At 41.6% G+C, this 26,992-nt stretch overlaps 4 protein-coding genes across 7 annotated transcripts; 2 read left to right on the forward strand and 2 right to left on the reverse strand.

Moving 5' to 3' along the window:
• The first annotated feature begins 10,182 nt into the window (after nucleotides 1-10,182).
• tmpob (thymopoietin b) lies at nucleotides 10,183-14,148 on the forward strand. The gene is made up of 6 exons (XM_034534754.1): nucleotides 10,183-10,807; nucleotides 10,939-11,056; nucleotides 11,350-11,505; nucleotides 11,726-11,835; nucleotides 11,976-12,076; nucleotides 12,211-14,148. Exons 1-6 carry the CDS (start codon nucleotides 10,574-10,576, stop codon nucleotides 12,593-12,595), a joined length of 1,104 nt encoding a protein of 367 aa, XP_034390645.1. The 5' UTR covers nucleotides 10,183-10,573; the 3' UTR covers nucleotides 12,596-14,148.
• Nucleotides 14,149-14,254: 106 nt separating this feature from the next.
• ldhbb (lactate dehydrogenase Bb) lies at nucleotides 14,255-21,279 on the forward strand. 3 transcript variants are annotated; one of them, XM_034534756.1, is made up of 9 exons: nucleotides 14,255-15,640; nucleotides 15,794-15,995; nucleotides 17,860-17,996; nucleotides 18,809-18,926; nucleotides 19,028-19,201; nucleotides 19,303-19,476; nucleotides 19,582-19,699; nucleotides 20,149-20,272; nucleotides 20,831-21,279. In XM_034534756.1, the coding sequence occupies exons 3-9, from the start codon at nucleotides 17,868-17,870 to the stop codon at nucleotides 20,996-20,998; spliced, it is 1,005 nt and encodes a 334-aa protein (XP_034390647.1). In that variant the 5' UTR covers nucleotides 14,255-15,640; nucleotides 15,794-15,995; nucleotides 17,860-17,867; the 3' UTR covers nucleotides 20,999-21,279. The 3 variants fall into 3 exon arrangements, with proteins under 3 accessions (XP_034390647.1, XP_034390646.1, XP_034390648.1); XM_034534755.1 differs by having other exon boundaries at nucleotides 15,794-17,996; XM_034534757.1 differs by lacking the exons at nucleotides 14,255-15,640; nucleotides 15,794-15,995 and having other exon boundaries at nucleotides 17,881-17,996; nucleotides 18,136-18,926.
• Nucleotides 21,280-21,981: 702 nt separating this feature from the next.
• Nucleotides 21,982-24,042, reverse strand: LOC117732630 (spexin-like). 2 transcript variants are annotated; one of them, XM_034535682.1, is made up of 6 exons: nucleotides 23,847-24,042; nucleotides 23,318-23,389; nucleotides 23,177-23,222; nucleotides 23,034-23,090; nucleotides 22,220-22,303; nucleotides 21,982-22,148 (listed from the first exon to the last, which is right to left on the reverse strand). In XM_034535682.1, the coding sequence occupies exons 2-6, from the start codon at nucleotides 23,378-23,380 to the stop codon at nucleotides 22,102-22,104; spliced, it is 297 nt and encodes a 98-aa protein (XP_034391573.1). In that variant the 5' UTR covers nucleotides 23,381-23,389; nucleotides 23,847-24,042; the 3' UTR covers nucleotides 21,982-22,101. The 2 variants fall into 2 exon arrangements, with proteins under 2 accessions (XP_034391573.1, XP_034391572.1); XM_034535681.1 differs by having other exon boundaries at nucleotides 23,034-23,093.
• Nucleotides 24,043-24,358: 316 nt separating this feature from the next.
• golt1bb (golgi transport 1Bb) lies at nucleotides 24,359-26,756 on the reverse strand. The gene is made up of 5 exons (XM_034535076.1): nucleotides 26,579-26,756; nucleotides 25,985-26,076; nucleotides 25,715-25,893; nucleotides 25,543-25,624; nucleotides 24,359-24,925 (listed from the first exon to the last, which is right to left on the reverse strand). Exons 1-5 carry the CDS (start codon nucleotides 26,601-26,603, stop codon nucleotides 24,887-24,889), a joined length of 417 nt encoding a protein of 138 aa, XP_034390967.1. The 5' UTR covers nucleotides 26,604-26,756; the 3' UTR covers nucleotides 24,359-24,886.
• Nucleotides 26,757-26,992: the final 236 nt, after the last annotated feature.

Consider the following 26,992-nt stretch of genomic DNA (forward strand, 5'->3'; position numbering starts at 1 on the left):
CTACAACAAAGTTACTGGAATAAATCCAGTATAGAGGAAGAAGATGCCATTTCTTCTCTTACTGAAATCTCAAGACTTGCTTCTTGTCTTGCTTTTGCTTTTGCTTTTGCTTTTGCTTTTGCTTTTGCTTTTGCCCTGCAGTCACTAACTGGCTCTCTCAATAATACCAACAGCAGAATACATGACAGTGTAAGATATTCTGGGAAATGTAGGGGATCATAAAGAAAGTACATCTCAATAATAATAATAATAATAAAGGCTGTTTAAAGTGAGCCTTTTGCAGATGCTGTGTTCATGTAGTATCGGAGTTAACATCATTTTGCAAAGCAAGTCGAGAGAAGAGAAAAAACATATTTTCCATTGGGAAATGCCTTCAGTGGTGTTGTTTTTTTTGTGTTTTTTTTAAATACATCCACTCTGGTTCTGATATAACTGATGCTATTTGCGGCATCTACGCTTATCTATTTAAAAGCACCAATGTTGTTTTGAACTAACAGTCGCCTCTCCAATGTCGTCACACACACACACACACACACACACCTAAACCATTCCCGTAGCTCCTCACAGGATGCTTTACCGGACACTAACGCATTACTTGAAGCCTGACGAGATGGATTTGCGACGTGATCCTGCAATTCTCGTGTGATCTCGTGACATTGCAAGGATCCAGCTGCCATCCAAGGTAATCTCAGTATCAGCACTGAGGCAGATTCTGGCATATTTTAATTGAACTGTACGGACTAAAATGGAACTTAACAGAATACGTGGATTTTCTTACTGTACTCTACTGTGTTTAATCCACTTAGCTGCTCTCCTTAATGGCGGGCAAGTGTTTTCACTCAAAGTAAGTGAACATTTGTTTGAGAATGTGAAAACTTATTTGATCACCCGTCATTGTCGGTTGACGCAAGTTTTTGCAAAGTTCACCACCAAGACTGTTTTTATTCAATGCAAAAGCTGCAGTTGCTACAAGCCATTCATCATTTAAAAGTTGGGCCATTTCTGTAAATGTACTTACCACAACCTGTACAGCTGCGTCAATCTCATTAACGCTTGTTACCATTTTCGTAGAAAGGTTTCTGGCTCTGGCACATGAAGGTGACGACGCCATTCTCAATCCCGCCTGCAAAGCTTTTATTGGCACAGAGCCATCGATGAACACAACACCAGACCTTTTTTTAAATTTCTGAAAAACTGTAGACAGCCATTCAGAGGGAAACTGTTTTGCTGCTTCTCTCCCATGCATGGTATCACCAGTGGGTTTCAGGTGGGCAAAGTTTCACTTAAACCTCTGTCCATCGTCCAGCAGCTCAATAGCCTGCTGAGATGAAGTATGACCTGACCAACTGAAAGACTTCCTCTTCGCTGTCCCTCTCACTGGGCACCGAGTAGGTGGATATGGTTAGCAGCAGTCATAACAAGCATTTTTCAAAATGAGCTAGATCTGATGACAACCTCGGACATATTGAATGCCCGACAGTGTTTTTCCAGTGGAAGTCTCTGATGATGCTGTCCAACAAAGACTTTTCTCAATAACTGTATAGAGAGAGGTAATAGAAAAAACATGTTTTTGGAAATGGAGCAGACATCATGCGGGAGAGCAATGTTTTCAGCATCTCTCACACAGCTAGACATGCACGACTTCCTCAAGCTGCTACAAAACTTTTCACCAAATCCACCCTAAATCATTATGTTGTCACTTCAAGTTCAGTCTCACATATGGCATTATATTTCTAAATGCATGTGGTTACTAAACTTATTACTTCACCAGAGTGTGTCCATCAACTTTCAAAGCTTCACCAATAAACTAATTTCCATATACTGTCTACTGCTGATGTTGTAAGTAAATCTTTGACTGCCAGCACTCACCCAACCCACCCGTCTGGTCTAATTTTGACACCTGAGGTTGCCATCTTGTAAGTCAGAAAAAGTAAGAGCTATACGAAAGGTGACAACAGTTTTCCCTCCTAGCTTCCCTCCCTGCACCACACTGAGTCTGACAAGCTGCTGAAAAATAGGACCGGGTCACATTTCAGCCTCAAAAGAATGTGCATGGGCTGTGAGTAACCCTGTGGTCTGAATTGGCATGTTTGGTCTGGCGCTTCATTATATCATGTACTGTGCCATTGAGGACCGAGGGCATGAACACCAAAGAGAAGTGCCGAGGGCGTTTCTACTTTGGACCAAAATTGACGCCAAAACCTAATCGTAGCAATGTAATCAGTCTTCTCCCTAATATTAGCACCATGGCTTTTTCCTCCAGGGTGGCGGTTGGTGTATTTCGCTTGGTGCATCCTCTTTTACCTTAAATTCAGTCCTGTGGCTTTGTAAAGCAACTCTTGGCATAATCAGCAGTCAGCACATTAATACAATTCAGCATGTTTCAAAAACATCATATCTGTCTGTTGATCTTTAATATATAGATAGACATTCTTCTTAAAAACCAAACCGGTTACTGAATTGACCCAATATGGTCCTCGGCATGTAAGATGTAAAAGCTTTTTGAGCTATTCTTGCCACATGGTTTCATCATTGAACTTAGAAATCTCATGGAACTGGTATTTTATCAAAACCAGAAGTGTTGGCGATGGCGAGCTGAAGCAGGCACTGAGAAAGAGTCCAGTTACTCAGAGGAATAAGTTACGTGTCCCAAAAGGACTGGATATGAACTTTAAGATAACTTGTTCAGTGCACTTCAAATCCTGGTTGATATTTAATATCACCCCCACTGGCAATTGTTGCACCTCTCACACTGCAGCATTGCCTTCTACTATCGCACCTGTGCTGAATTTGCAGGGAAACCCACCCGAAAGAGAAGAGCTTGTCAATTAAACTAGAAGCCGATCTGTGGTCAATCAAGCCACCCAGTATGCGCTCTCACTGTGAATTAAAATTAAAATTGATATCCCCAGCAAGGCCAATGTTTTTGTTCTGCCACTAAATGTCGACGATTTATCATTCAAACATCCCAGGGTTTTGTGTAGGTCCTTTTGGACCTCAGGTTCAGTGGGTTTGATGCTCAGCCAGGGACAATATCGAATCCATGCCAAGAGTCCAAGCTGTGAACGCTTGTCTGAGAGTTACCGTAAATCCTTCTGCTCGCACCACTAAGAAGCTCAGAAAGCCACAGCCCTGCTATTTGCCACCCCTGTGGTCCTTACAGGTAGCCACTGAGACTCCCCAAATTATGATCTTTGTGTATAGGGGAGCAATGCAAGAACAGAGCTCAATGGATAAAGGCCTACCTGTAGCCCCTTATTTTCCTCCGTGGATAAGGACCGGGGCTGTCAGTTTTCCTCTGCGTTGATTAATCTGGCACTTTATTGGATATGATCCTGATGATTAATGGCATATTATCCTGGAAAGGTTGCCCTTTTGATAAAAACATTGAGATTTCAGATATTTCCTGATTTAACCTGATATTTGTGACTGTTATTCCTCAACTATTGAATGTGATATATACATACTTCCATCGGCTCCATTCACGCTCACTCATCTCACTGTAGAAATTACATTACTTGATGATTGTTCTAGTGTCCCGATTGCCTAATTTTATTAATATTCATTCATTTTAAACTTGTGAAAAATTAAGTGAAGTACATTTTGCTGTGGAGAGAAAGGCCTACACACTTTTGTTTCCACCTAAAAGAAACTCCAGGGAGCATTTCTTCTGATCTAACCACAGACATTTAAGTGTAATCATTATCAGTTTCCCCTTGATTTGAAAGTTAAAGCTTTCCCATCTTTAAAAAGAAATGGCTGATAAAGGTCAAATCATATCCATCACCGCCTCAATCGGATAGTGGGTCAGTTACGTTAGATATCCTCTGCCCTGATGGATCTTGCTTGCAAATCCATCATAAATAAGCATAATGCCAGTAAACATGATAATGTTCTTAATTTAGACTTATTTTTTCCAGATGGAAAATGGTGCGTCAGAGGGGTCCAGAAGGTGAAGTCCAACACTGCCCCCACCAGGAGTTCCCAGCAGGGTTCTGGGATCACACATCAAGGTCTGTCGCTGGCCCTCGACCCCTGCCGAGGCCTCTGTGATGGGGAGGAGCCAAGATTGAGTGGGCCGAAGGAGACAACACACCATAGCTGTGTGCAACTGCACAGTGAGTCCTTTCGCGCGTTGCCATGCTGTAGCTGACCGCAGGATTGCAATGTTTACTTAAGAGCCGGTGCATAAGAGAAAGACGGACCACCGGCAGTCACCACCCGCCGGGCCCAGGGCAGGACCTGGGGCTCATCTTTGTTTAAAATGGCTCTGGAACCTGCCACCTCCCACCGGGCTGGCCTATATTTAGCAACAAACTGAAAAACCTCTTCATTCTTAAAAAGCTGTTTTGGTTTCCATTGAAAAGAAGGTTCAGAGAAGGACGGGTGGTGATGCTGTACTTCTGTGGTCTGAGAGGTGCTTCTCTTTGCCCTGGACTCACCTGTACAAGATATTTATGTTAACAACTTACTGAGGGTGGAAATGGTCCCTCTCCGAAGGACAGCCAAGTAAAATGTGGGGTCCTGGGATCCCCAATATGAGACATTGTTAGTAGGAAAAAGGTGTTCAAATCAGAATGTGAATACAAACGCATAAAAGTCTACTGCCAACACTTTCTTCTGATCTGATCTTTTGACAGTAATTAACCACTGAGACTTTAATCCTGATATGGTGCTTAAAGACTATCATAATTAAATGTGAAATAACTCATTAATTAATGATGAAAAAAGTCAAATTAGATTGCACTACACGGTACGTACTGTATGTATGTAGAAAATAGGAAAATAAATTTACAAGCTCCCTTTTTATAGTAAAAACTTGCCAATTCAGAAATCAACAACTAAATAATGTGATTTTGTTAATGGTGCTACTTCTTTATCAGAAAGGACATCTGTCCTAAATCCAGGTGTCTACTCTGAAGTATCTCAAATTCAAAAAAAAAAAGTATTTCAATGTTTAATATTTTATTCTTTTTTCTTTCTTTTTTTTAATCAGGTTTCTTGTTGCTTTCCTAATGAGTGAATATTTTCTGACTTGTCTTTTTTCTGTTTGCGTACTGTTCTTAACTTGTCATTGAACTCTGGAGGAGGGCAAATCCAAGAAAGGACATGCGTATTCCATGTTTTCATTTGCCCTCATATATTCCTGAATTGTGAAACAATCCCTCTTTTCATGCCCATGGTTTCATTCAGTGGGTGGCGAGTGCACAACTATGATTGAGGATGAGGGAGCTGGGTGATTTTTTTTTTCCAAGGTGAGCACCTCATGGGAGATGACTGCTTGCTGCCATTAGTTTAAGTGCAGGAGTGTCAGTTAACCCGACACTGGCACCAGGAATACTTAATGCCAGATGGGGGAGCTGTCCTTGAAGTCGTAACAAGCAGGCGCAGAGAAACAAGCGTTTATTCAGTGTGAGAGAACATAGAAAAAATTGATAACTTAGCAAGGTTACCACAAAGTGTACGTTAAATCCCACATAGGAAAGGGAGGGCGAAAGGAGATTGAAGGGGGTGGGGAGGGGCAAAAGTCCAAAGTGGATAAAAACACAGTTTAGATGTTGCTGACTGTAATTTTTGATTGCGTTCAAAATATGCAGGAGTATAAAACAAAGCAGCGGTTGTCACGCTGAAGGGTCCAGCTGCTTAAGAGGTGTCAAATTATTGTACCTCAGCTGGATACATCGGTGTTGGAAGCCAGGGGGTGAGAAAAGAGCCAAACCCAGCAGACTTTGGCACATTTGTCCTTCACCGCTGGCATGGATGAGCCACGCTGTGAGGCTTCAGAGCATCGATAGACCCCCACCGTTTTACTACCCAAAACTATGAGCTGCTACAGGAGCCGAACCATGAAGACTACCTCCTGGAAGGACAGTAAACATGACGACAAGTGCTTTTTCCACATGGTGCACCTCCTAGTCCACTGACCAAATAGTTCTGATGTAGGTCCAGCTAAAGAGCAGTCTATTCAGGCAGCGAGGCACCATGAGGCCTAAAAGTTTCAGTTTCAAGATTGAATAAATAAGATCATATCAGCTTGAAGTACCAGTTTTTTGGGAATGTGTCCTGGCTGCAGTAAAGACAGAGCTGAGAGCTATTACTTAAAATAACTCGACACCAGAAGGACCTCAAATCCACCAGTAAGGAAATTACAAACAGTCATGTCAGTCAATGGAAGCACCTCACACAAAGGTCCCCAAAGAGCTCTCTTGTTGTCGGCTTTTATAAAATCCATTCCCTTTTTCTTTTTTGGTACTTAATTGAAAATTGAGCTTGAGTCCTGCCAACGATTGCAATAAAATGCTGAATACACTGAGCTGTTGGCGTGTTCCCTGATCTGGCACTTGCGCACAGGAGTGCTGCTGAGTCTCTGTTGATTGTCTACTTTTCATTCATTAGGTACGGTTAATGCTGACGCTCCTGAACGGTGACTCCTCACTTGAGTGAGGGGCCTGTGAGCTCAGAGCCCAGGCATCCTGGAAAGAGAGGAAACTGTTGAGGGGCATGGCGGTGTCACAACCGACACATCACAGGAGGCTTTTGAGAAGTCTTTGGCTCTTCCCATACTGGTCCGGTACCCGTGTTCAGCCATGCGTACAGAAAAACTAAGCAGAGGCAGGTCTGTTGAGAGCTTCAGCCAAGTTAAGCACGGAAATATGTCTTTCCTGTTAACTCAAGAGTCTGGCAGTCACCTGCGTGAGGTTGCCCTCTCTTTCAGTCGCGAGCCACCGGCCGTTCGGTTCAGCCGTGTGAGGCACTTAAAAAAAAAAAAAAAAGGCCAACCTAGTGATGAGCCATGAGTGAAGTCAAATATGTGTTTTTTGAAATTTTCCATTGTGTTTACAGAGTTATGACACTATATTGCATTACGGGTCATTATCTAAGAACATTTTCAGTTTGCTGGTTGTGTTGGCTAAAACAAATTACCTTTGTTTCTACCAAAGTGTAGAGCTGCCATGAGGTCTTGAAGGCCCTGCCATGGCAGAGCCAGGTCTGCACTCATGAACAGTGGATATGTTTCTGTTTACACAAAGGCTGGCCATTGTGTTTGGCGCAGAGTAGCTCACTAGCACATGCTCGCCTTTAAACTGCATGACCTGTTTTTTTTTTCTCTTCTCACCTGCTGTTTGGTGTACAGATGGTGTACAGTGTGTTTTTAGAGTTGCCTATTGGGTTTTAAAATGACAGCTCCGTTGAGAGTCCGGTGATCGTGGCTGAATAGTCCCTATGAGCGACCCCTTTCTTATACACATAATAATTAGATCCATTGCTAATATTGAAATGATTGATTATAGCAGCTTTAACTATGCCCACAGGGCCCATGATCTCCTGAATCGTGAAGTGGGAAAAAGAGCTGCGTCAGTGAAGCTCCTTTTGCGTTGAAGTGCATTTGCAGTGGCAGAAGTAGCACTTTCAGTGGCTCTAACCGATCAAATTGGTCTTGATCCTTTTTATGTCAGTGCATTACATTTTGAGGAGATGGATGGCCAATGTTAACTTTTCCTCTCAGTGATCCAGCATGGCATCACATGGGTGCCTCACTGTGGAGACTCAGTAGAAATTCTTCATTCACTACGTGGAAGTTCACACACAGGAATATTTGCCTTAAGTTCAGTGAGGACACGAGCAAGTGTGTGTCTGCACTCAATGGCCAAATAAAACGGGAAAAGCCCAAATCATAATAGTAATGCAAATATATGGAGGAGTACTTATGATACAAACAGGCAGGTGGCCAAATGGGCATCAACAAGGACCAGGGAGGGAGTCTCATTTTTCCTTCAGACAGAAATGTCTACAACTAAGTGTGTGTCTTTAAAGTAGAATTTGGATTGTCAACAGATGAAAATATACTGTGTGAGCACTACAAGATGGCTGTTTTTAGGCCAGGACACACAAATCTCAGCTCCTGTGAAATACACTGCTGACACTACCTGCACCCTACCCTCCATTATGCACAGGAAACTGCCCATGACTTGATCTCAATTGGCACTGTGATAAGATCCTCTGAGGATTGGATTAGAGGTTGTGTTCATTAGTGCAGGAAAGTTTAGTTTTGGATGGTACAACAAAAATGCTCTGCTAATGTAAAAATCTTAAATGTGTATTTTGTCTAACAAAACACACTTTTACATAAGAATATATAAAAGCAAAACGTTTAGCTTTTGTGTAAATCTGGACCGAGCAACAGACGCATGCACACGTGGTGACGGGCTGTGATCATACGTTGTGCTGAAATGTCATAACTAGGTAGGTTATAACTAAGTATGTGTTTTGTTATGTCAGTGGAATTGGATCAGACATGCTCTGGGTGGTAAAGGTTGACTTTTCCTAAGCTACTTTTGTGGTTGGCTCAATTGGGATTTAGAAATGTTTAAAATCCAAGATAAACTTGACCGAGGAAGGAGTCTGTGTTCAACATTTTTCTAAGTGATCAGAAATCCCCTTTTTAGAAGATGGAAGCCGCCTTTTCCAAACATTACATTTAATAATTCAATCCAACTTTCTTTAAGTAACTTCTCGCCGGCCTTTTATTTTCACATAAATCGCTTTCTTTTCTCTAATAGTAGTTTCATTTGTCCCCTAGTTATATTTTTGCAATCTTCCGTCAAATGTTGTCGATTATACTGACTGTTCGACATCAGATGGAGCGGTTACATTTTCAATGAACTCATTCTGAAAATGTGAATGTTGATGATTAAGGAGCGGGCTTTGATCATTTTTCAGGGGCCATGACTGTTATGCTTAAAGAGGCACTCTCTATGTTTCTTGGCTCACACCTTATTTTCTGTATAAATTACATACAAAGAAAGCTTAAGAGGTGTTTCTCAAGGGCTCAACATTTTTTATGCTTACACTCCATTGGCAAATGGACTATGGAAAAGCTGAACTGTACTTGAAGTGCTGTATTTTAGTGTGGTTTGGAGCTGAGGTGGGGATCAATTGCTTGGTTTCTGCAGCAGCATCCCAGAAAGCCCCAGAGAGGCAGGGCTGAAGGACAGGTGGGTTGCCACACAGTGCCACCTCAAACCACTGTCCCCACGACAGGAAGGGGGCGGCGTCACCACAGGGTTAGAGACCAGAGACCCAGCTGGTCAAACACTGCCATGTCTTTGTATGAGTGTGTAGGGCTGCAAGTTGCAATTATATTCATTGTTGATTCATCATTCAATTATTTGATTTGATTAATAATTTAATCTACGAGATGGCAAACAATACTGGAAAATCTGCCTGGCTCCAGACCTCTGAATCGGTGTCCTCATCTTTTCAGTTCATTCAGTCTGATTATCAGGCTACTACAAATGTCTTGTTTCGTCCGAAAACAGTCTGAAACGCAAATATTTTCCCCTATTAAAAATTCTGTTAAAAAGCAGCAAATCCTCCTATTTGAGAAGCTAGAAGCAGCTTGTTGAGGGGGACTGGAAGAAAGTGATTATTGTTTCATCGTTTACTTAATTTTATAATTTTACTATTGACACATATACGTGTCTGACCACCTCTGTGCATCTAGCTGTTCCCAGGTCAAGGCCAAACACAAATAGTGATTGTGCTGATGCAGGCTTATTTTTGTTTCCTTATGCTTTCCCTTGGTTTTATTTTGTAGTTTGTGCATTTATTTCTTCTTCTCTCTTAAAACCATAAGTTTGCTGGCTTGATATTGAACATGGAACCTAAAATAAGACTAAACCTTTGTTTCTTCTGAATAATGTGGCCCATGCTGCCCTCCTCTGTTACAAAGGCAGACTTCATCTGTATGACCTCACATTCACTTAATGCCACACTGTCACATGAAAACCATTGGTGCAGCTGTAGTTATTAACTGCTGGCCATAACAAACCAGTAATGCAAGAGTCAAACGTGCTACATGCTGAAACTGCCTATGTATAAACGTGAGAAAAAAACACTGCTATCAAATCGCCATTAACATTATTTCTCGTGACGCAATGCGAATCAATTTAACTATTTTAACTTGCATATGTCCACGTATCAAAACAACAACTTAAATCACGCCAATTAATTCAAAGAATAGTGTAAATGTCGTCGGGAGGATTATGGTGAAGTCATTATCGGTAACACGGCCTGCCGTTTCTTTGTGCCAGCGGACCTGCACGCGAGGCTGCCATTCATAGCCAGCCAATCAGCGCGCAGCTTACTGGGCTCCACCGTCCAATAGCGGGGCCGCTCGTTGTTTGGCCCTGTCTCGACCGCGTACAGACAGAAGCAAGTGGACCGGTTTGACGCTAAGCTAATTCAATCACGCTGTAGCGAGTTCATTTTGATTGTTTGCATTGGTTCCGTTTGCAGCGCACGCGCGTATCTTTTTGAGAAAAATCGGAGCTACTTGTGACCGTTTCAGCCGGCGGGCTAAGAAGCAGCACCGGGCATTTATTTAGGTAAACCGCGTCTGTGCCGCTAGCTGAATTGGCGCCAGTAGTGTTTGACAACAGCGCTCTTCGGTCACGTTCCCGGTGGTGGTGGTGTTGTTGTTTGTAGCGGCTGAGTGAACGAGCTAATTTCCGTTAGCGGGAAAAAAATAAAATAAAAAATAAAGCTCACGATAGCTAACATAAAGTTAAGAATGGCAGAATTCCTCGAAGATCCGTCGATCCTGACGAAAGAAAAGCTGAAGAATGAGCTTGCAGCCAACGACGTGCCGCTTCCTGGCGGAGAGCACAAGAAAGAAGTGTACGTGCAGCTGTATCTGAAGAACTTAACCGTGCTCAACGATAAGAAAAGTCCGCCTGTAGACACCTTCTCCAGCGACGAGGAGCTGCCTACCCCCGTGGTGTCCAACAAAAGTCGATCTGGAAGAGTACGTTTTGTTTTAATTGTGTTTTTAATTCGTGAATCGCTTTGATGTAATGCTGGGGGTCGCCTGTCTGTTATTGATGGAACACGTGTACGTTTTGACTTGTGTGATATGTAACTTAAATCTTTCTGCAGAAGGCTACCAAAAAGACAGACAAGCCTCGCTTGGAGGAAGTGGAAGTGACAGATCTCACTGATGAAGATTTGAAACAACAGCTGGAAAAACATGGTGTGGACCCAGGACCCATTGTTGGTGAGTTCCTTGAGGCATGTGTGAAAACTTCTCCAGAATGAGACATAAGATTAGGTTAAGATATTCAAAGGTATAGATAAATCCGATTTAGAAATACATTTATTTGCATTATTAATGCAAGAATCCTTTTGAATTGGTTTATTAGTTTTGAGCAGCCATTACACAAAAACTGATATTTGTAAACACTAGTCCCTGAAGCATTGCTATATGTTTCCAAGTAATCATGTTTAAGGGACTTAATTGATAACAAATGTATAAATATGTAATTTATCCTATTTTGCCCCTGCGTTCAGCCACCACCCGTAAACTGTATGAGAAGAAGCTGCAGAAGCTTTTGGACCAGCCTCCAGCTGAACCTGAAGCTCCTACAGACGTCACGGCTCTCCCCAAGGCAGACAGTAACCAGAATGGCAACACCAATTCTGACCAGTACAGTGACAAGGAAGATGGTGAGCAATGGCCACATATTACCTTTTGAGCTTTTTTAAGTTCACATTACTCACCAAGTGCCCATAACATGGCCTGAATATCCCAGTATTTTTAATTCTATTCTCTTAACTGAAGTTATCAGACACATTGATAAATCTGCTTCATGCAACAGGTCCCTGGTTAATTGTTTTTACTGTTAGCTTCATGTTTCACTGTTTCAACTTCACATGCGTTTTTCAGAGGAGATTTCTGTCCCTGAGCCAGTTCCTGTAGTAGACAGGCCTGTGAGGAGCAGAGGGAAAACTCCAGTTACCTCCAGAACCAGCAGCAGTAGCAGGCGACAAATCAAGGTGATGCACATTTATCCAGTTCCCATCTCTGTGATAGGAGTATATTTTAGGTTTGTATTAACATTTTTTTTATATATATATATATATATATATATATATATATATATATATATATATATATATATGAATGAAACTGACAGGTGGTGGAGGAAATTATTACTGAAGAAACTCCAAAGAAGGCCAGTGAGAGTGTTGTTGAAGATATTCTTGCCAATGAAATAAACACACCAACAGCCATGAGGTAATTGGCACATGAATGATGCGCTGCAAAATCTGAATCAAAATATTAGCCTAAACATTGACCATGAAGTGGATCTTGGATTAAGATATATGTTTGTGTCAAGCCTTAGAGTTTGCTTTTCTTTCCCCGATCAGTGCGACCTGCAGGCGTCCGATCCGAGGGGCAGCTGGTCGGCCATTAAAAACAAGCGAATACTGGCTGGACGAGTCCCGTTTGCAGCACAGCATCCACACTGAGACCCGCTCTTACTCCGAGTCTTTCTCCAGAGTGGGCAGCTCCGTCTCCTCAAGCAAAGCGCCGGCCCGACAAGGCTTCCTGTCTATGTTGCTCAAGCTCCTGCTCCTCGTTGTGGTGGGTGGTTCTCTCTTCTATGCCTACCAGAACCTGGATGCCGACTGCGTCAACACCCTCAAAGGCCTCCTGGACAACGTCATCGTTCCCCTCCAGGGTGTCGTGAACAACGCAGCCACCTACCTGGGCATCGGCAGCAGCGGTGCTACAAAGAGCGCCGGTAAGTAAAGACCCTCTACAGTCTCTCCCCATGCCCACTCCACCTCCTTACCGCCTGCCACAGCACAGCCCACCTCAACTCAAACAGCAATCTTGGCTCACCTCTTCTTTATACCCACATGGTTGGACAAAGGTAACAGATTTAATTGGAACGCTGAACTTTCTCCTTTCTGGACTTTGGCTTTTCTCCCACCACAAGAGGAAACGGTAGCTTCTGGACAACACTGTTTTGTGGCAGTCAAAGAGACTCATTTTATTGTTGATTTTAATCTGTGAATTGTTTGTCTTTGTGTGTATTTTACCCTTGTGTGTAGAAACGGGTGCAGAATGGAGAGGCCAGTTTGTCCATGCATGGTTGTAGTTTTTGACGGTCATACTGTAGTTTCTAACTCTCTGTGCCAGGTGTTTTTTCTGATGTTGAAGTGCCTGGGCACTCTTAGCACGTAGTGCCCTCCCATTTCAAGCACAAAGCAGTGCTTATACTAATACCAGAATGTTAGATGTGTTTCTGTACGAATTTCAACATTTGCTCTGTAGCTATAGAGTTAGGTAGAGTGATTTCATTATTTCTATGGTGCTCAGGTCAATTCAGCTCAAACTTTTGAATGTGGTCTGTGCTGAGAGGAGACACGCGGTGTAATCAGGTCGCATCACTGCATGAGGAAAAACCACCCACATTCAGGTTGAGGTATAAAAACGTTTTCAATGGCCGGGCTCTATGACTAAAATTATGGTTCTATGTATTGTTATCAACATTTGTACTATTTGAGGAAGAATTTTTACTTTTGGGATCTCATCAACTTCCTCATCAATTTACAAACAACATTGTAAATTAAACAGTTTTTTTTTAGTTTGGATTATCTTCCACTTATTTGACAATTTCTCCTTAAGGAAACTAAAATTGCAGTGTTCGATCATGGATTGTTGATTTTCCAGTTCTGCAGTGTGTCTATTTGAGTTTACATGCTTTGGGTTTTCGTGCTCTGCTGTGCTTTTTCTTTTTTCCTTCAGTTTTTATTAGATTTCTGATCCTTCAGTCCTATAAGCAGGATTGGCTGTTGCAGTGCACCCACATAGCCCAACATACTGACTGCATGTGTCCAGACATGGAGAAAGTGAATCCTTTTGGGGTAGTTAATCAAGTTATTCTCTTCAGATCTCTTTGACTAAGCAAATTACCACAATTAAGAGATGGTATGTTTCTCTGAAGGGGCTGTTTACTTGCTGGGAGAAAGGATTGATTCATTCACTGATGGTGATGCAGGGGGAAGAGAGGAGGATTTCTAGGGCATCTTTGTTTCTATTTTGATATTTTTCTAAAATGGTATGTTCAACTTTTTATACCACATTTTAAGCTAACATTTGAAAGCAATATGTAATACATGAAAGTGATACTGTATCTTAATTTGAACTTTGCTGACTTAACACAAATGAGTCATTAACAGACAGGTTTCCCACAATGGACAAACACGACAGGGGTTATGTGGGTAAGGATTTTTTAGATTAGTTTATTTATGATAATGTAGGCAGTGTATCATAAAATAAACATGGCTGTTACCAGACTTTTCTTTCTGTGTTCTATAGCTCTCTTTGGGCAATACCAGTATTTTTGCATGTTTTAACCATTTTACTGCAACACATTTACAATGCTAATATTCCTGAGCAATTCCTACATTTTAGGATTTTTGAAAGTTTTTGACATAAGTCACATAATCATTATTGGGTAATATAGAACATGTAAATGTTTAGTATAGGGAATATTTGCCACCTTTTATGTGGATGGCCAGTCAGTGTTGATGGTAAATGTACTCAAGAAATTCAGTGCGCTTTATTATGACTGAGAAAGCTGAGTTCGCCACCTCGCGGAGCCATGCGGGCTCATGTATGCGTTCATGTACCAGGATGCATTTTGAAAAACATTGCAAAAACCTTGTCCATAACATCACTCAGATTTTTGGGACGCCACTTTCGCTGTTGGAAATGCAGCTAGTTTGCCATACAAGTGAAGAAATGGGCATCTAGAGGCGGAGACTAATAATCCGAGCTGAAATAGCAGCCTGTAGTGCTTCTTCCATCCGACTACATCACTGTCACGTCAAATAAAGGTGCCTGATGCAGGAAGAACATCATGTTTTGCAGCTGCGATATCGCCTCACTAGGACACACTGAGGAATTTATTGCTACAATTGACTACATTTATCATGAACACTGATTGGACATCACACAAATGGTGGCACATTTTCCTTTTAGGTTGAAAATAACTCAACATTAATGTCACGTGACTTAATTTTAAACGCAGCTCCCCGTCTAATAAACACCTGGAAGTAGTGCCAGCAGATAGGCAACGATTCAAACATTATAAATGCTAACTCGTGTATGTTAGTTTGACAGCTGTTGGAAGAAGACACTTGTTTGGTTGGAGATTTACCAGAAAAGGGGTTTCAATTAACGCTTTTTTAACCGTGCAAATTGTCCTTCCATTCTCGTGGCATTTATACACTTGAATGTGTATTTAATGTACTAGCTTGACCAGGTAAGTCTCTTCAGCGGCCGCCTCTTATCCCAGTCCCTGACTGAGCGCATCCCCTGCTGTGGCTTTCTTGTTAAACTCAAGTTGCCTTACCTGCAGTCCTACAGCATTATTGTTTGTCAAAGTTGTAAATATAGTCTCTGCCATCTTTAACACCCTAAAATGACTGTTTATTGTATTTTGCTAATACCCAATATGTATTCAACACAAGGCCATTGGCGATGTTCAGTGTAGCGGCCCTTCACAGCTTATCAGATGTCTTTCTTTTGAGTTTTTCCCTGCAGTGGTTGTGCTCCTACATTGATTGTTCCCCTGCTGGCTCAGTGGTGCCTGGGCTTTATGAAGGAATGCACATTCAGTGTCAATTTAAGGGTGAGTGATTGACTGAAAACAGATTACACACTTCCTAAAATGAATCTGTTCTGGAGCAGCTCCCTGGCTCTGGAGTCATTTTCATGTGAAGCGGTGAGCTCGGTCAAAACACTGCAACGGCCCGTCATCTGGACCTTAAGGCTGTGAGGCAGGTGCTTATTTGAACATCAAGATGTGTAACATTGAGTGTGTCAAATTAAGTTGATGTTTTCTTTGTGGGTTTGCACAAAAGGCATAATCATAATTGTGAAGTGGTATGTAGGATTTTGTTCTTTATACTAACGTTTTCTTTCTTTGTTTACCAGAAATCGGTGTTGTTGGTGAATGTGCACCAGCTGACTGAGGTGACCCTTGCAGCGCCAAACTGAGACTTTGCAGGGGATGGAGAGGCTTAGTCAATTAAATCCAGTAGGCTGCAGTCTGACGGCACACACAGTACAAGGTTCAGGCTGACTGACGAAAATAAGGACGAGAACTTGCAAAGTGACTGGACCCTGAAGACAACAGGTGAACAGCCATGATTTCCTTTGTGGACATTTTAAATATCTGCAGGAGGCATACAGCTCTAGATTTAATTGAATTTTAGTTTGAATGTGTCCAATTTGTGGGGAAAGTTCTGCTGTCCAGCCTTTTCTTTATAAAGTGATGACATTTGTTTTGTGTGCATCTTCATGCTCTCTGTATCCCGTGTGCAGAGTTTTGAGTTTGTGCTTTTCAGACTTTGTAGAATTAAAAATGAAATGTATGTTATTAATGTGTTTATCCGTCACATACAGTTTGACTGTTTATCTCCAGGTACACTGAAAGGTAGAATCCCTTTTTTAATCAAGAAATGTATACTAAAAAAACTGATAATAGTACTTTGGGAATAGTTTTTTGAGGAGCGAGTAGTTTTGTTTTTTCTTAATGTAGTTTTGTCTGGGTCCATACCCGGATAAGGTAAGATGTTATTACGTGTTAAATGTTTTCCACATTATAATAATAATAATAATACATTTTATTTGTATTGTCCCTGCAGTGTAAAAGTCCAAATGCAATTGACTGTCGAAATGCCAAATGTGTTGTCTGGTTACTGTCTGTGTTCAAGTTCAAAGAAGGCTTAACCTCATCAGTCAGGTTGCTCCACAACAGGCAAGTCCTCTGATACTTTGGTTCCCCAATAATTCAGGTATCGACCATGTTTTTATTTGGCATAATTAAGTCATGAAATCTACTGTGATCTTGCAGGCGAAGCCCCCTCAATTACTCCTGTTTACATACTTTGAGTGCACAACGTTTTCTCTTGGTAATCCAGGTCACTCGAGGCTAATGAAAGGACAGTTTACCCGTGCACTTTCAATGGGACTTTCATCCTACTTGGGTGATGGCTAATCTTTGCAGATGTGCATTGTCGTTCACAATAACATGAATTACTTCATTTCAAGCAGTAATGTCATGCACAGACCACAGTTGGAGAGTGCCTCTTGTATTGTGATATCTACAATTTGCAGCATAAATAAATGTGCTACAAATTCAGTGGCAGCAACATCATACATAATTCAGATTGTTGCCTGTTATTACTAAACAGTGGCAATAATATAGCCATATTAATGGGAACTAAGGATTATATAATACACTGCATTTATTCAGAGAGAAATTGAACTACTACTTCCACTGATTATGACAGAGGTGTGTGTGTGTGTATATGTCATTTATTAGATGCAAGGTTAATGTTCATCTGTAGTTGAGGTGCAGCAGATGGCGGCAGCGTTAAGGGATTACAGTAACTCCTTTTACAGTCTGCAGTCAGTCAGACAAGTTAGGCATCCGATTATAGTCCTCCGTCCTCCATTTGGCGAGGAGGGTGGGGGGAGAGGACAGGAGCCTGAGCAGCTGACCGGATACCTGCCTCGGTTGTCTGCACCGATAGTAACTGGGAGGTGGATTTGGATGCGGGGGTTACGCAGCTCTGTGTGAAAACACCTTAGGTAGCCGTTCACTTTGTCATGCTGATTACATGTTGGTATTTATACCTCGCAGCTCGGAGCCTCACCAAACAATGCAAGTATTGCTCCTGTTTTTGTATCTGTCCGCTTGTCATTTCAAGGTGAACTCTGCATCGAGATAATGGGACAAAGCTCTGTCGGTGTGTTTTCTCTTCTCTGTAATTGATCTAGATGTCAGAAGTCACGCTTCCATTAGTGCTAGTGAGATAAATGTCGGGCTTCATTTTTAATCCCTCCACACTCCAAATATAAACTGCGATGTCCTGAATGCAGTATTCATGAAGTTTGAGCACGCAGCTTTTAAATGCAGGACTGTTTCCCTCAACATGTTTTCTGACCAGGAACACTCCTTCTCTTCCTCCCCGTCTTAATTTTACTCTCATCAGCACTCAACATGGCCTCAATTCTGCAGAAGCTGATCACCCCGCTGTTCAGTGGTCCTCCTGAGCCCCCCAGGAATAAAGTGACAGTGGTGGGCGTGGGCCAGGTTGGCATGGCCTGTGCTATCAGCATCCTGCTCAGGGTAAGAGCTCCACTGGTGTTGTACCTTCATGCCTGCTGGTGTCACAGGACGGGGGGAGTACCCAGGGTTCTTCCACACTGACACCGGATTATTACTGATCTCTTGGTGTCTGATCTGTTATCCCTTCACTGTCCTTCAGGGGTGGTGACAATGTATTCATCACCAAAAGGGGCGACTGTAGCTCAGTGGGTAGAGTGGCCGTCCTCCCAGAAGGTCGGCGGTTCGATCCCTGCTTCCTACTGTTTGCATGTCAAACTGTCCTTGAGCAAGACACTGACGTTGCTCCACTCCTCCTAAATGCTGAGGATAGGTTAGAGCTCACATTTCATGTACTTACTTCTATGTATATGACCATTGAAATAAAATTTAACACAATGACTGAAATTACTGCACGGCAGTATTGGTAGTAATTTGACCTTATTGATGGAACCCCAATGAGACATTGTACTGTATGCAAAGCTGGTAAATATTGATTTATATTTGATTTGTTGACAATTATATATGTATCCAGTCTTAAGGGGATCCTGCAATAAAAGTATATTTCATTTATAATAAATAATAATAATGTGTAAAAAAAAAAAAAAAAAAGCAACTTGTATTGTGGCCTTATGGGAGATCATATATGCAGAAAACTGTGGTTTAGAATGACCTTTGGCTGTACCAGGTGGAGACCATGCTACAATAGTATGTCGGGTATATATTGAGTCCCTAAAACAAACAGCTGAACCTCTCAGTTAAGGTTATTTAAACTGGGAACTCCAACTACTCCAAAAGGTAGATTGGTGTACTGTATTCTTGCCTGATGTGTGCAGGAGCTGGCTGATGAACTGGCCCTGGTGGACGTGATGGAGGACAAGCTGAAGGGAGAGATGATGGACCTGCAGCACGGCAGCCTCTTCCTCAAAACCGCCAAAATAGTCGCAAACAAAGGCAAGTTTATGCCTCAGACATTGTAGTGCGCAGCTAACAGGCAAGCATTGTGGTTGAACAATTGTGTTCCTACTCCTACGAATCTACTCCTCCTCTTTCAGACTACTCCGTGTCAGCTAACTCCCGCATCGTGGTGGTGACAGCTGGAGTCCGTCAGCAGGAAGGAGAGAGCAGGCTGAACCTCGTCCAGCGAAATGTCAACATCTTCAAACACATTATCCCTCAGATCATCAGATACAGCCCCGACTGCACCATCATCGTGGTTTCCAACCCAGGTACCCTCCAACGTGCATTCCTTCATTCAGTTGTTTCTCTTACACACACACACACAGACATACAGTATGCACCCTCTAATAATGATAATACTCCTTAACAGTCGATGTGCTGACTTACGTAACCTGGAAACTGAGCGGCCTTCCCCAGCACCGCGTCATCGGCAGTGGCACCAACTTGGATTCGGCGCGCTTTCGCTTCCTGATGGCCGACAAACTGGGAATCCACCCCAGCAGCTTCAACGGCTGGATCCTGGGAGAGCATGGGGACACCAGCGGTGAGGATCGGTTGGATCTCCGAATGATGTTATTGACAAACAATCGAGCAGACTGATGTGTGGAGCATATGCATGGAGGTCAATTCCTTCAACATGTGTCTCTAGTGCCCGTGTGGAGCGGAACCAACGTGGCGGGAGTCAACCTGCAGACGTTAAACCCGGACATCGGCACTGACTGTGACGAAGAGAACTGGATGGAAACGCACAAGATGGTGGTGGACAGGTGGGCCAGAGTTCCTTGACTGATAGGTGTTTTGTATAAGCCTTGTAGAAAAGGGTGATAATCAATACCGTTTAACACCTAACACCTCTCTATGTAATCATACTATTCACATCCAAAGGAATAATAACACTTGAACACTTTTATCAAGACCTTAAATAATCATAATCTTAAATGTGGATAGTTTTCAGCATGCTTTTTTTTCTTCTTTGGGGGTCTTGTATAGTAAATAATTTGTGTAAATGGTATATCACATTGGTTAAACTTTGTTATCTAAGTTTAATACTAGTACTATAATAATCAAAATGGATAAAGTGATAACTATTGGTTGAGTTGATCCATATTGCCCTCAATTGTCACTTTGTTTAAACTCGTATCGTATTGGTATGAAAACAGGACGGTGAAGTAGTGAGGTCGTCTTATATTTGACATCACATGTCCTGTCCTCTCAGTGCCTACGAGGTGATCAAACTGAAGGGTTACACCAACTGGGCCATCGGGCTGAGTGTCGCTGACCTGACGGAAAGCATCATCAGGAACATGAAACGGATTCATCCCGTTTCCACCATGGTGAAGGTAGAGGCTGCTCGTACACATTCATTTTCACTTAAGATGGAACCTGAAGTACTTTTATGTTACTTTTTAGCATAAATATATATTTGTATTAAAAATGTTGTTTTTTTGTTTTGTTTTTTAAAGGAATGTCACCAGATTAAATTAATGCATTTTGATTTTTCTGAAAAATCTGAAAAAGAAGCTGATTAAAATACAAGATAATTACTTATTTAAAATGTTAAATATAAATTGCATCTTTGCTTATTCAAGCTCACTTTTGATGTTATTGAGCCCTCAGTGACAATCAGTGGAATATGTTTTCGATGCAGAAAGGTTCAGTTCACGGTCAGCAACATTGATACGCACATCAAATGTATTAGATTTTATATATACAGTATATATAATTGTGTTCACTGGGTGTCATTTGAAGACGGGTGTGAAGAACAAATCAATAATAATGACTTAAGTTTGAAGCCTTTGCATTCAGGTTACAATTGTGGGTTCTTTGTAGCTTCAGACGTTTCAAATTGAAGGTCAAGAATTCACATTTCTGCTGAATTTCTTGTTCGTTGTGTACAGGGCATGTATGGGATCAATGACGAGGTGTTTCTGAGTCTGCCCTGCGTGCTGAACAGCGGAGGTGTGGCCAGCGTGGTCAACATGACCCTGACCACTGACGAGGTGGCCCAGCTGCAGGCCAGTGCCGACACACTGTGGGACATCCAGAAGGACCTGCAGGACGTCTAATTGAACAGCAGGGGGCAATGTAGCCCTCCCCTCCTGACGTATAATCACTCTGCAGACACTAACCGACACACAGCGTCAACTTCCACACCTCCAACCCACAGCCCTCTGTAGATTCACAGGCCTACGGGAGTTTGATCCCATCAGATTTAGCTGTAGGACTCAGTTTGACATTCACATGCGAGTGAAATGCTGCTCTGACTCATTTGCCCTCGGCTGTGTGGGACCGTGTGTGTCACTCATGTTGCTTTGGTGTGTAATAAAGCAAGTTTGTTGTTGCTTGATCAGTAAAGTGCATGTGTTTGGTTATTCAGTAGTAAAGCAAACAGACGGGTGCACTGGAAGTTTTATCTTAAAGGTTACAATGACAATTTAAACAAATCCTAAAACACTATTAAAGCTCCTGAGGTGATTTTATGGGAACGTGGGTGCACTTTCTGATTCACAGCCTTACAGTCAAAACATGTGTTGGACGCATCATCACATCCATTAATTGTGTCAATGGATGAACTCCAGATAAAATTTGTTTCCTGTATCCTGGAATAAAAGGTTTGATATGGTGGCTGCATTGATAGGAGGGTCTTTCTTGCACAGATAGTTATAGTTATGCACACAAAGAAACGGATCATTGGGTATTTACTTTCGCATTTATCGAATCTTCATTGTAAACAAATAAAATAAAGCCCTTTTTTTAAAGAATGGTCTGGAATAACGATGAAATGTAAATGTTCATCTGGGAAACGATGATTAAAACTCTTCTCAGCTGGTGACCTTTGATTGACTCAGTCACGGCTAGTTCAGGCTGCCATTTCCCATCAAACTCAGTGTGTGATGATGAATGACTTAGTGATGTTTAGCACGGTGTTAATCACTGCGGTGTGAATTACTTAATTGTTGCCCCAAGCTGACGCCCACTTCTTTCTTGTTCTTAACAGATAAATTGTACGACTGTGAAAGGAAATCCCTCGATGTTGAACACGGCACACTGACGAGGCAAGGGAATTGTATTTATTTAACACGTTTGTAAACTCGGAACAGGGACAAGTAACACGTTTAAGAAAATACAATGAATATGAGAATGAGATAAGAAATATCTTCACACATTTTTAAATCAGCTCTGGTTCATCCTGGGAATTATTTGGATTGCCTCCACCTGAGGAAGAAAATAGATTTGAAAAGACTTGGATATCAATATTTCTATTGCTGTGTTGTTGAGGTGTTTACCTCCTTCAGCAGCTCGCTGCAGGAGCTCCAGAAGAATGGATGACAACGACAGTTCATTTCCATCACTGCTCTGGTTGTGAGTCCCTGCAGAGACACGCGGCAAAGACGTTTAATAAGTTAAAGTCCTCGTGTCAAACCGTTTTAAAGTGGTACCGAACACTGGCATGCCATAACAACGTGTTTATATTGAATACTTTATACATCAGTCAAATCGGTACCCATTAACAAGAGCATCTTTTGGGTAACCAAGTCGTGAAACATCTTTCTTTTCATCATGTCTGCAGCTATAAATGTCAATTGTTTTTGTTTTCTTAAAGGTAATAAACCATCTTTAAGAGATAGATAGATAGATACATACTTTATTAATCCCCAAGGGGAAATTTGTTGTCATAGTAGCGCCCAACACTTTACAGACATAATGCATTATAACGTGTTAATTAAGTCGTTTATTAAGGGCCAAAGTTAAGTCAAGTTAGTAAATCCTGTGCACTGAAATTTGTACAATAATCTAAATAGTCTGCAGTTCTAATCCTAATAGTGAATAATAAATGGATTATGGTCTGCTGCTAAATAAGTCCACACCACCCAGAGAGACTTGTCATAACATGAAGGCTCAGAAACTCAGAAGTCGTTACCGGCTTGTCATTTATTTACCAGGTCGTTGGTTTCAAGTTGTAAACCCTTTTTAATGCGTCTGTCACTAGAAAGTGGATCAGGCTTTTAAGAGCCAAATAAATAATAACTGCACCAATGTATACATAGTATTTGTATGTATTTTCCTAATTAGCTGCCGTGCATCACATACTACACTCACCTCTATGGAAAGTGTCCCCTTCCTCTCTGCTGGTGCGCCGCAACACTGAACGGTGTCCTTCTGTAAAACATCAACATGCAGTTGACAGAACGGCTCAAAACCAGACGACTCAAGAGTTTTAAACTTCTTCTGCCAAGTCTTACGTGCTCCTTTTAGGTATAAGATGGCCTGAGGAGTCCAGTTCCTCCGCTGAAATATGATGCAGAAGTTCTTGTTTATCTCATATTTCTTAATGTGTTTGTTTGAATTCAGCTCAAGGAGAAACTAAATCTACCTTCACCCACCTGTGGTTCTCCCCAACACTGAGCGACCAAGGTCACCACAAGAAACGTGACTATTAGAGACATTGTTCAACTCTGTAATGACATTTAGTATGATTAGAAATTAAAAAACACCAATAGAAGTTCTAATAGAAGAGTAACTCCACCATTTCATAAATGGTTTATAACTAAATAGAATGTTGTTAGAAGCAGATACAATAATATCTTAAGTGTTTATTAATGTACAGTATTTGTCAACAATTAAACTTGCCTATAAAAAGAAAATCCTATGAAGACGTTCATTTGACATCTTTAAATGCATTTTACAATATTGTTCCTGATCTGTTTTATACAGAGTTATAATTGTGGACGAGCACATTAATAAACTGTTACGCCTGCTCACATTTACATTACATTACACATATCTGCCTTCTCAGATATTTTAAGTCTGAAAAAAGTTAAACTGCCAACACTGACGAACATCAACTAAGTGTTATTAATAATAACAACAATAATGATGATAATAATAATAATATTAAGTAGAATATCTTACCGTTAATGGTATGTGTACTGCTCTCCTGCAGGCTAAATAAGCTATGATTTCCTCTGTCACTGCTCCATTATAGAAACGACTCATCAAATGCCCTCATTAAACGCGTCACTGATGAGGCCAATTAGTGCCTCAATTGCGTCTCACGTCATATTTCCTTTGACGAGAGGGTGTTGATGAAACTGTCGGAGCTCGTTAACGAGATTTACACTTTTTAAGACTCACGAGCAGTGGATTCTCTTCACGAGGTCACCGCGTGATGACGACACCGGGGAGTTTTTATGAATGAACTTGATGACAGCGTGTCAGTAGAGTAGGTGGGCGGAGACACCTGCCCGAGGCTGAGGAGGAGGGGAGGAGCCTCACAGCAGTCCAGGTCCTGCACTTGTCTCCCACGTACTTTGTTGATACCCAAAAGCAATTCATGTCGTATACAAATCCAAGGTACTTATGCTATCATTCATTATCCTGGGTGGCATATAAAACTTATCTCTGCTGCAAAAAAAACTATAACAAACGTATAAAAGACACTTTTATTCCAAGTATGCGCTTACAAAAGTTACAGTAAAACATCTCCATAGAAAGCATCTGAAACCTTTTCCATAACTCTTCCGGTGTCTTTGCCCGAGTAACGTTTAGCTCAACACTATTTATTTTCAATGTACAAAATTCCAGTAACAATTAATTGAGAGACTCGTAAAAAAAAAAAGCTGTGGGTTCAGGCACACGATCCAGAGGAGAGGACGCTGCAAAGAGCTCCCGACTCTCCGCTGAGTTAATCCAGTGGTCCCAAGTTATCAGTCCATAAGTATCAGACAGGAATGATGCAAAATTGGAGACCTGCTTCCAGCTTTTCAAATAATAATACAAAAAATATATATCTTGGCTTTCGGATACAAAAACATCATGATGTCAGTCAAACATCCACAAATTCACTTTGTTTGGAATCACAGTTCTGAAGTGGTAATGACCAAAGTACACAGTATCTATTAGTAACTATGATAAATATTGAAGCTCTCCTCTGATACGGAAACAGTCCTCTGTTATACCATTGTGTTGCTCTCACCAATTTTATCCACCAGCTGAAATAGAAGACAAACAGTGTTATTTATAAGCTGCAATTTGTTACAACTTATAATGAATCAGACAAAATAGGTCTAAAGCTCAGATGAAGAAAAAGGGAGAAAAAAAATTTCCCCTGAAGACACAACGGGACATTAATATAATTGTGGAACTGATCCTGGACCCCAATAGACTCTCAGTGTTCAACACAACAGAGACTCTGTTGTCTCTCTGCCACATCGCTTTAGTTATCGTGAGTCGGCTTCCATGGGACATCTTGGTCATGACATAAGTTTAACGGTTAGTTCATTCATGGACAAGTTGGTAACCAGAACAGAAAGTCAATCTACAACTATTTCTGATAATCGATTAATCGTTTTTTCAAGCAAAACTGTGAACAAAACCATTAGATTACAGCTTTTAAAATGTGAGGATTTTATGCTTTATTTTTTGGTAATATTACTATCAAATCATACTGAATATCTTTTGAGTTTGGATGAGTTTGTCAAATACAACAAGCTATATGAATACACCGCCTCGACCAAAACATTTATAATAAAGACAATAATCATTTGTTAGTCTGCATTCATTTAAAGGGGCTTTCATTCAGCGATTCATTGCTCGATGTGACACTTACTTTACTGATCCCTGGTAAACTAAGCAAGGACCCGAGCACAGGTACTCGTCTGATGAAGCCCACCGCCACTGGGAAGAACCCTCTGTTAGAGAGAGAGAGAGAGGCCAATAAATCACATTGATTCAGGACAACGACGGCAACAAGATTTGGTTTTCTTTCCGCTTGAGCCGACCTGAATAAGAGGAAGAAACCGTAGATCTCCAGAACGACTCCAATGATCGGCCAGCCGATGAGAACCACCAACACCCCGCCGAGGAAGAAGCCGGTGGCTTTCACTTTGTGCCTCTGGAAGAAGAACCGGAACGTTCGCTCCAGGCCGATGACGAAGGAGAGGCCTGAAACAAACAGGATCTGCACAACGAAGACAACGCGGCAGGTGAGGGAGGTGAGGGAGGTGTTGGACCGTCGGTCAGAGTGGTAACAGCATCATTGGTCAACTCACATTTCCAATGGCGAGGAGAGCTTTATCAAAAAACAGCACCATCCCAAAGAAGAGGAAAAACACACCGAACCCCGTCAGCCCCATCCCAATTTCTGTGAGAAACAAATCAGGTTTTATAACGGCCATGCGGCCGGTCCCATGAAATGAACTGTTGGTGAGATTGTACTTTAATAAAAGATTTGCATCTATGAAAATTCAATCTATCCAATGACATACACTGTTATGGATCATGTCATCCATAGAACAAACTCCTAATTTGGTGTTTAGTGCTGAAACAGGCTAATCGATCAATAAATCAGAACAACATATTAGTGATGGAGGTAATTGAAAGTAACTAATATATTAATGGATTCAGTTTTAATAGATACATTATAAGATAATGAACGCATATAAAGTGAAGCATATTTGTGAGTATACGAGTATATTGAGTTATTTCGTAATTTAAAACCCTTCCCAGTGACGTACGGCTACGTGACGTAACTACGATCTCAGCCAATGGTGTTGGAGCTGCTAACCTCATCTGTTCGGCTAACTAACCGGGTTTGACTCACAAACAGCGACAAACACGCGGACAAAAACATGGACACGTCTTACTTTGAGAATCCGTGAGAGAAATCATTTTGGCGGCAGCAGCAGATAAAAAAAATTGTTATGATAATAATCAAACAACGCAGAGCTCGTAACGGCTCAAACCTGCTGCTTTACGCCGTTAGGGCTAACTGGTATAACGGTAGCAGCGGTGGAGGCGAAGCGAGCGGTTTGTTGCGCCACGTCGTCGGGAGACACGCACGTATTCTACCAAAGATCGTCTATGCTGCAGTAGACGGCGCGGCATGCTGATCGTGTTTCTGCTCGTTATGTCACACACAAACGATCTGTGAACGTTATCAGCTTTAACACCTTTAACGCACTTTTTATTCTTCATACTTTTTGGCGTGAACTTTTGCACATTCTTTTTGCACAAAATTGTACAGCTCTTTGTAAATAAATAGACATACGTTATACATA

Source organism: Cyclopterus lumpus, chromosome 6 (genome assembly GCF_009769545.1).
Source record: "Cyclopterus lumpus isolate fCycLum1 chromosome 6, fCycLum1.pri, whole genome shotgun sequence".
In the NCBI taxonomy this organism is placed as follows: Eukaryota; Metazoa; Chordata; class Actinopteri; order Perciformes; family Cyclopteridae; genus Cyclopterus; species Cyclopterus lumpus.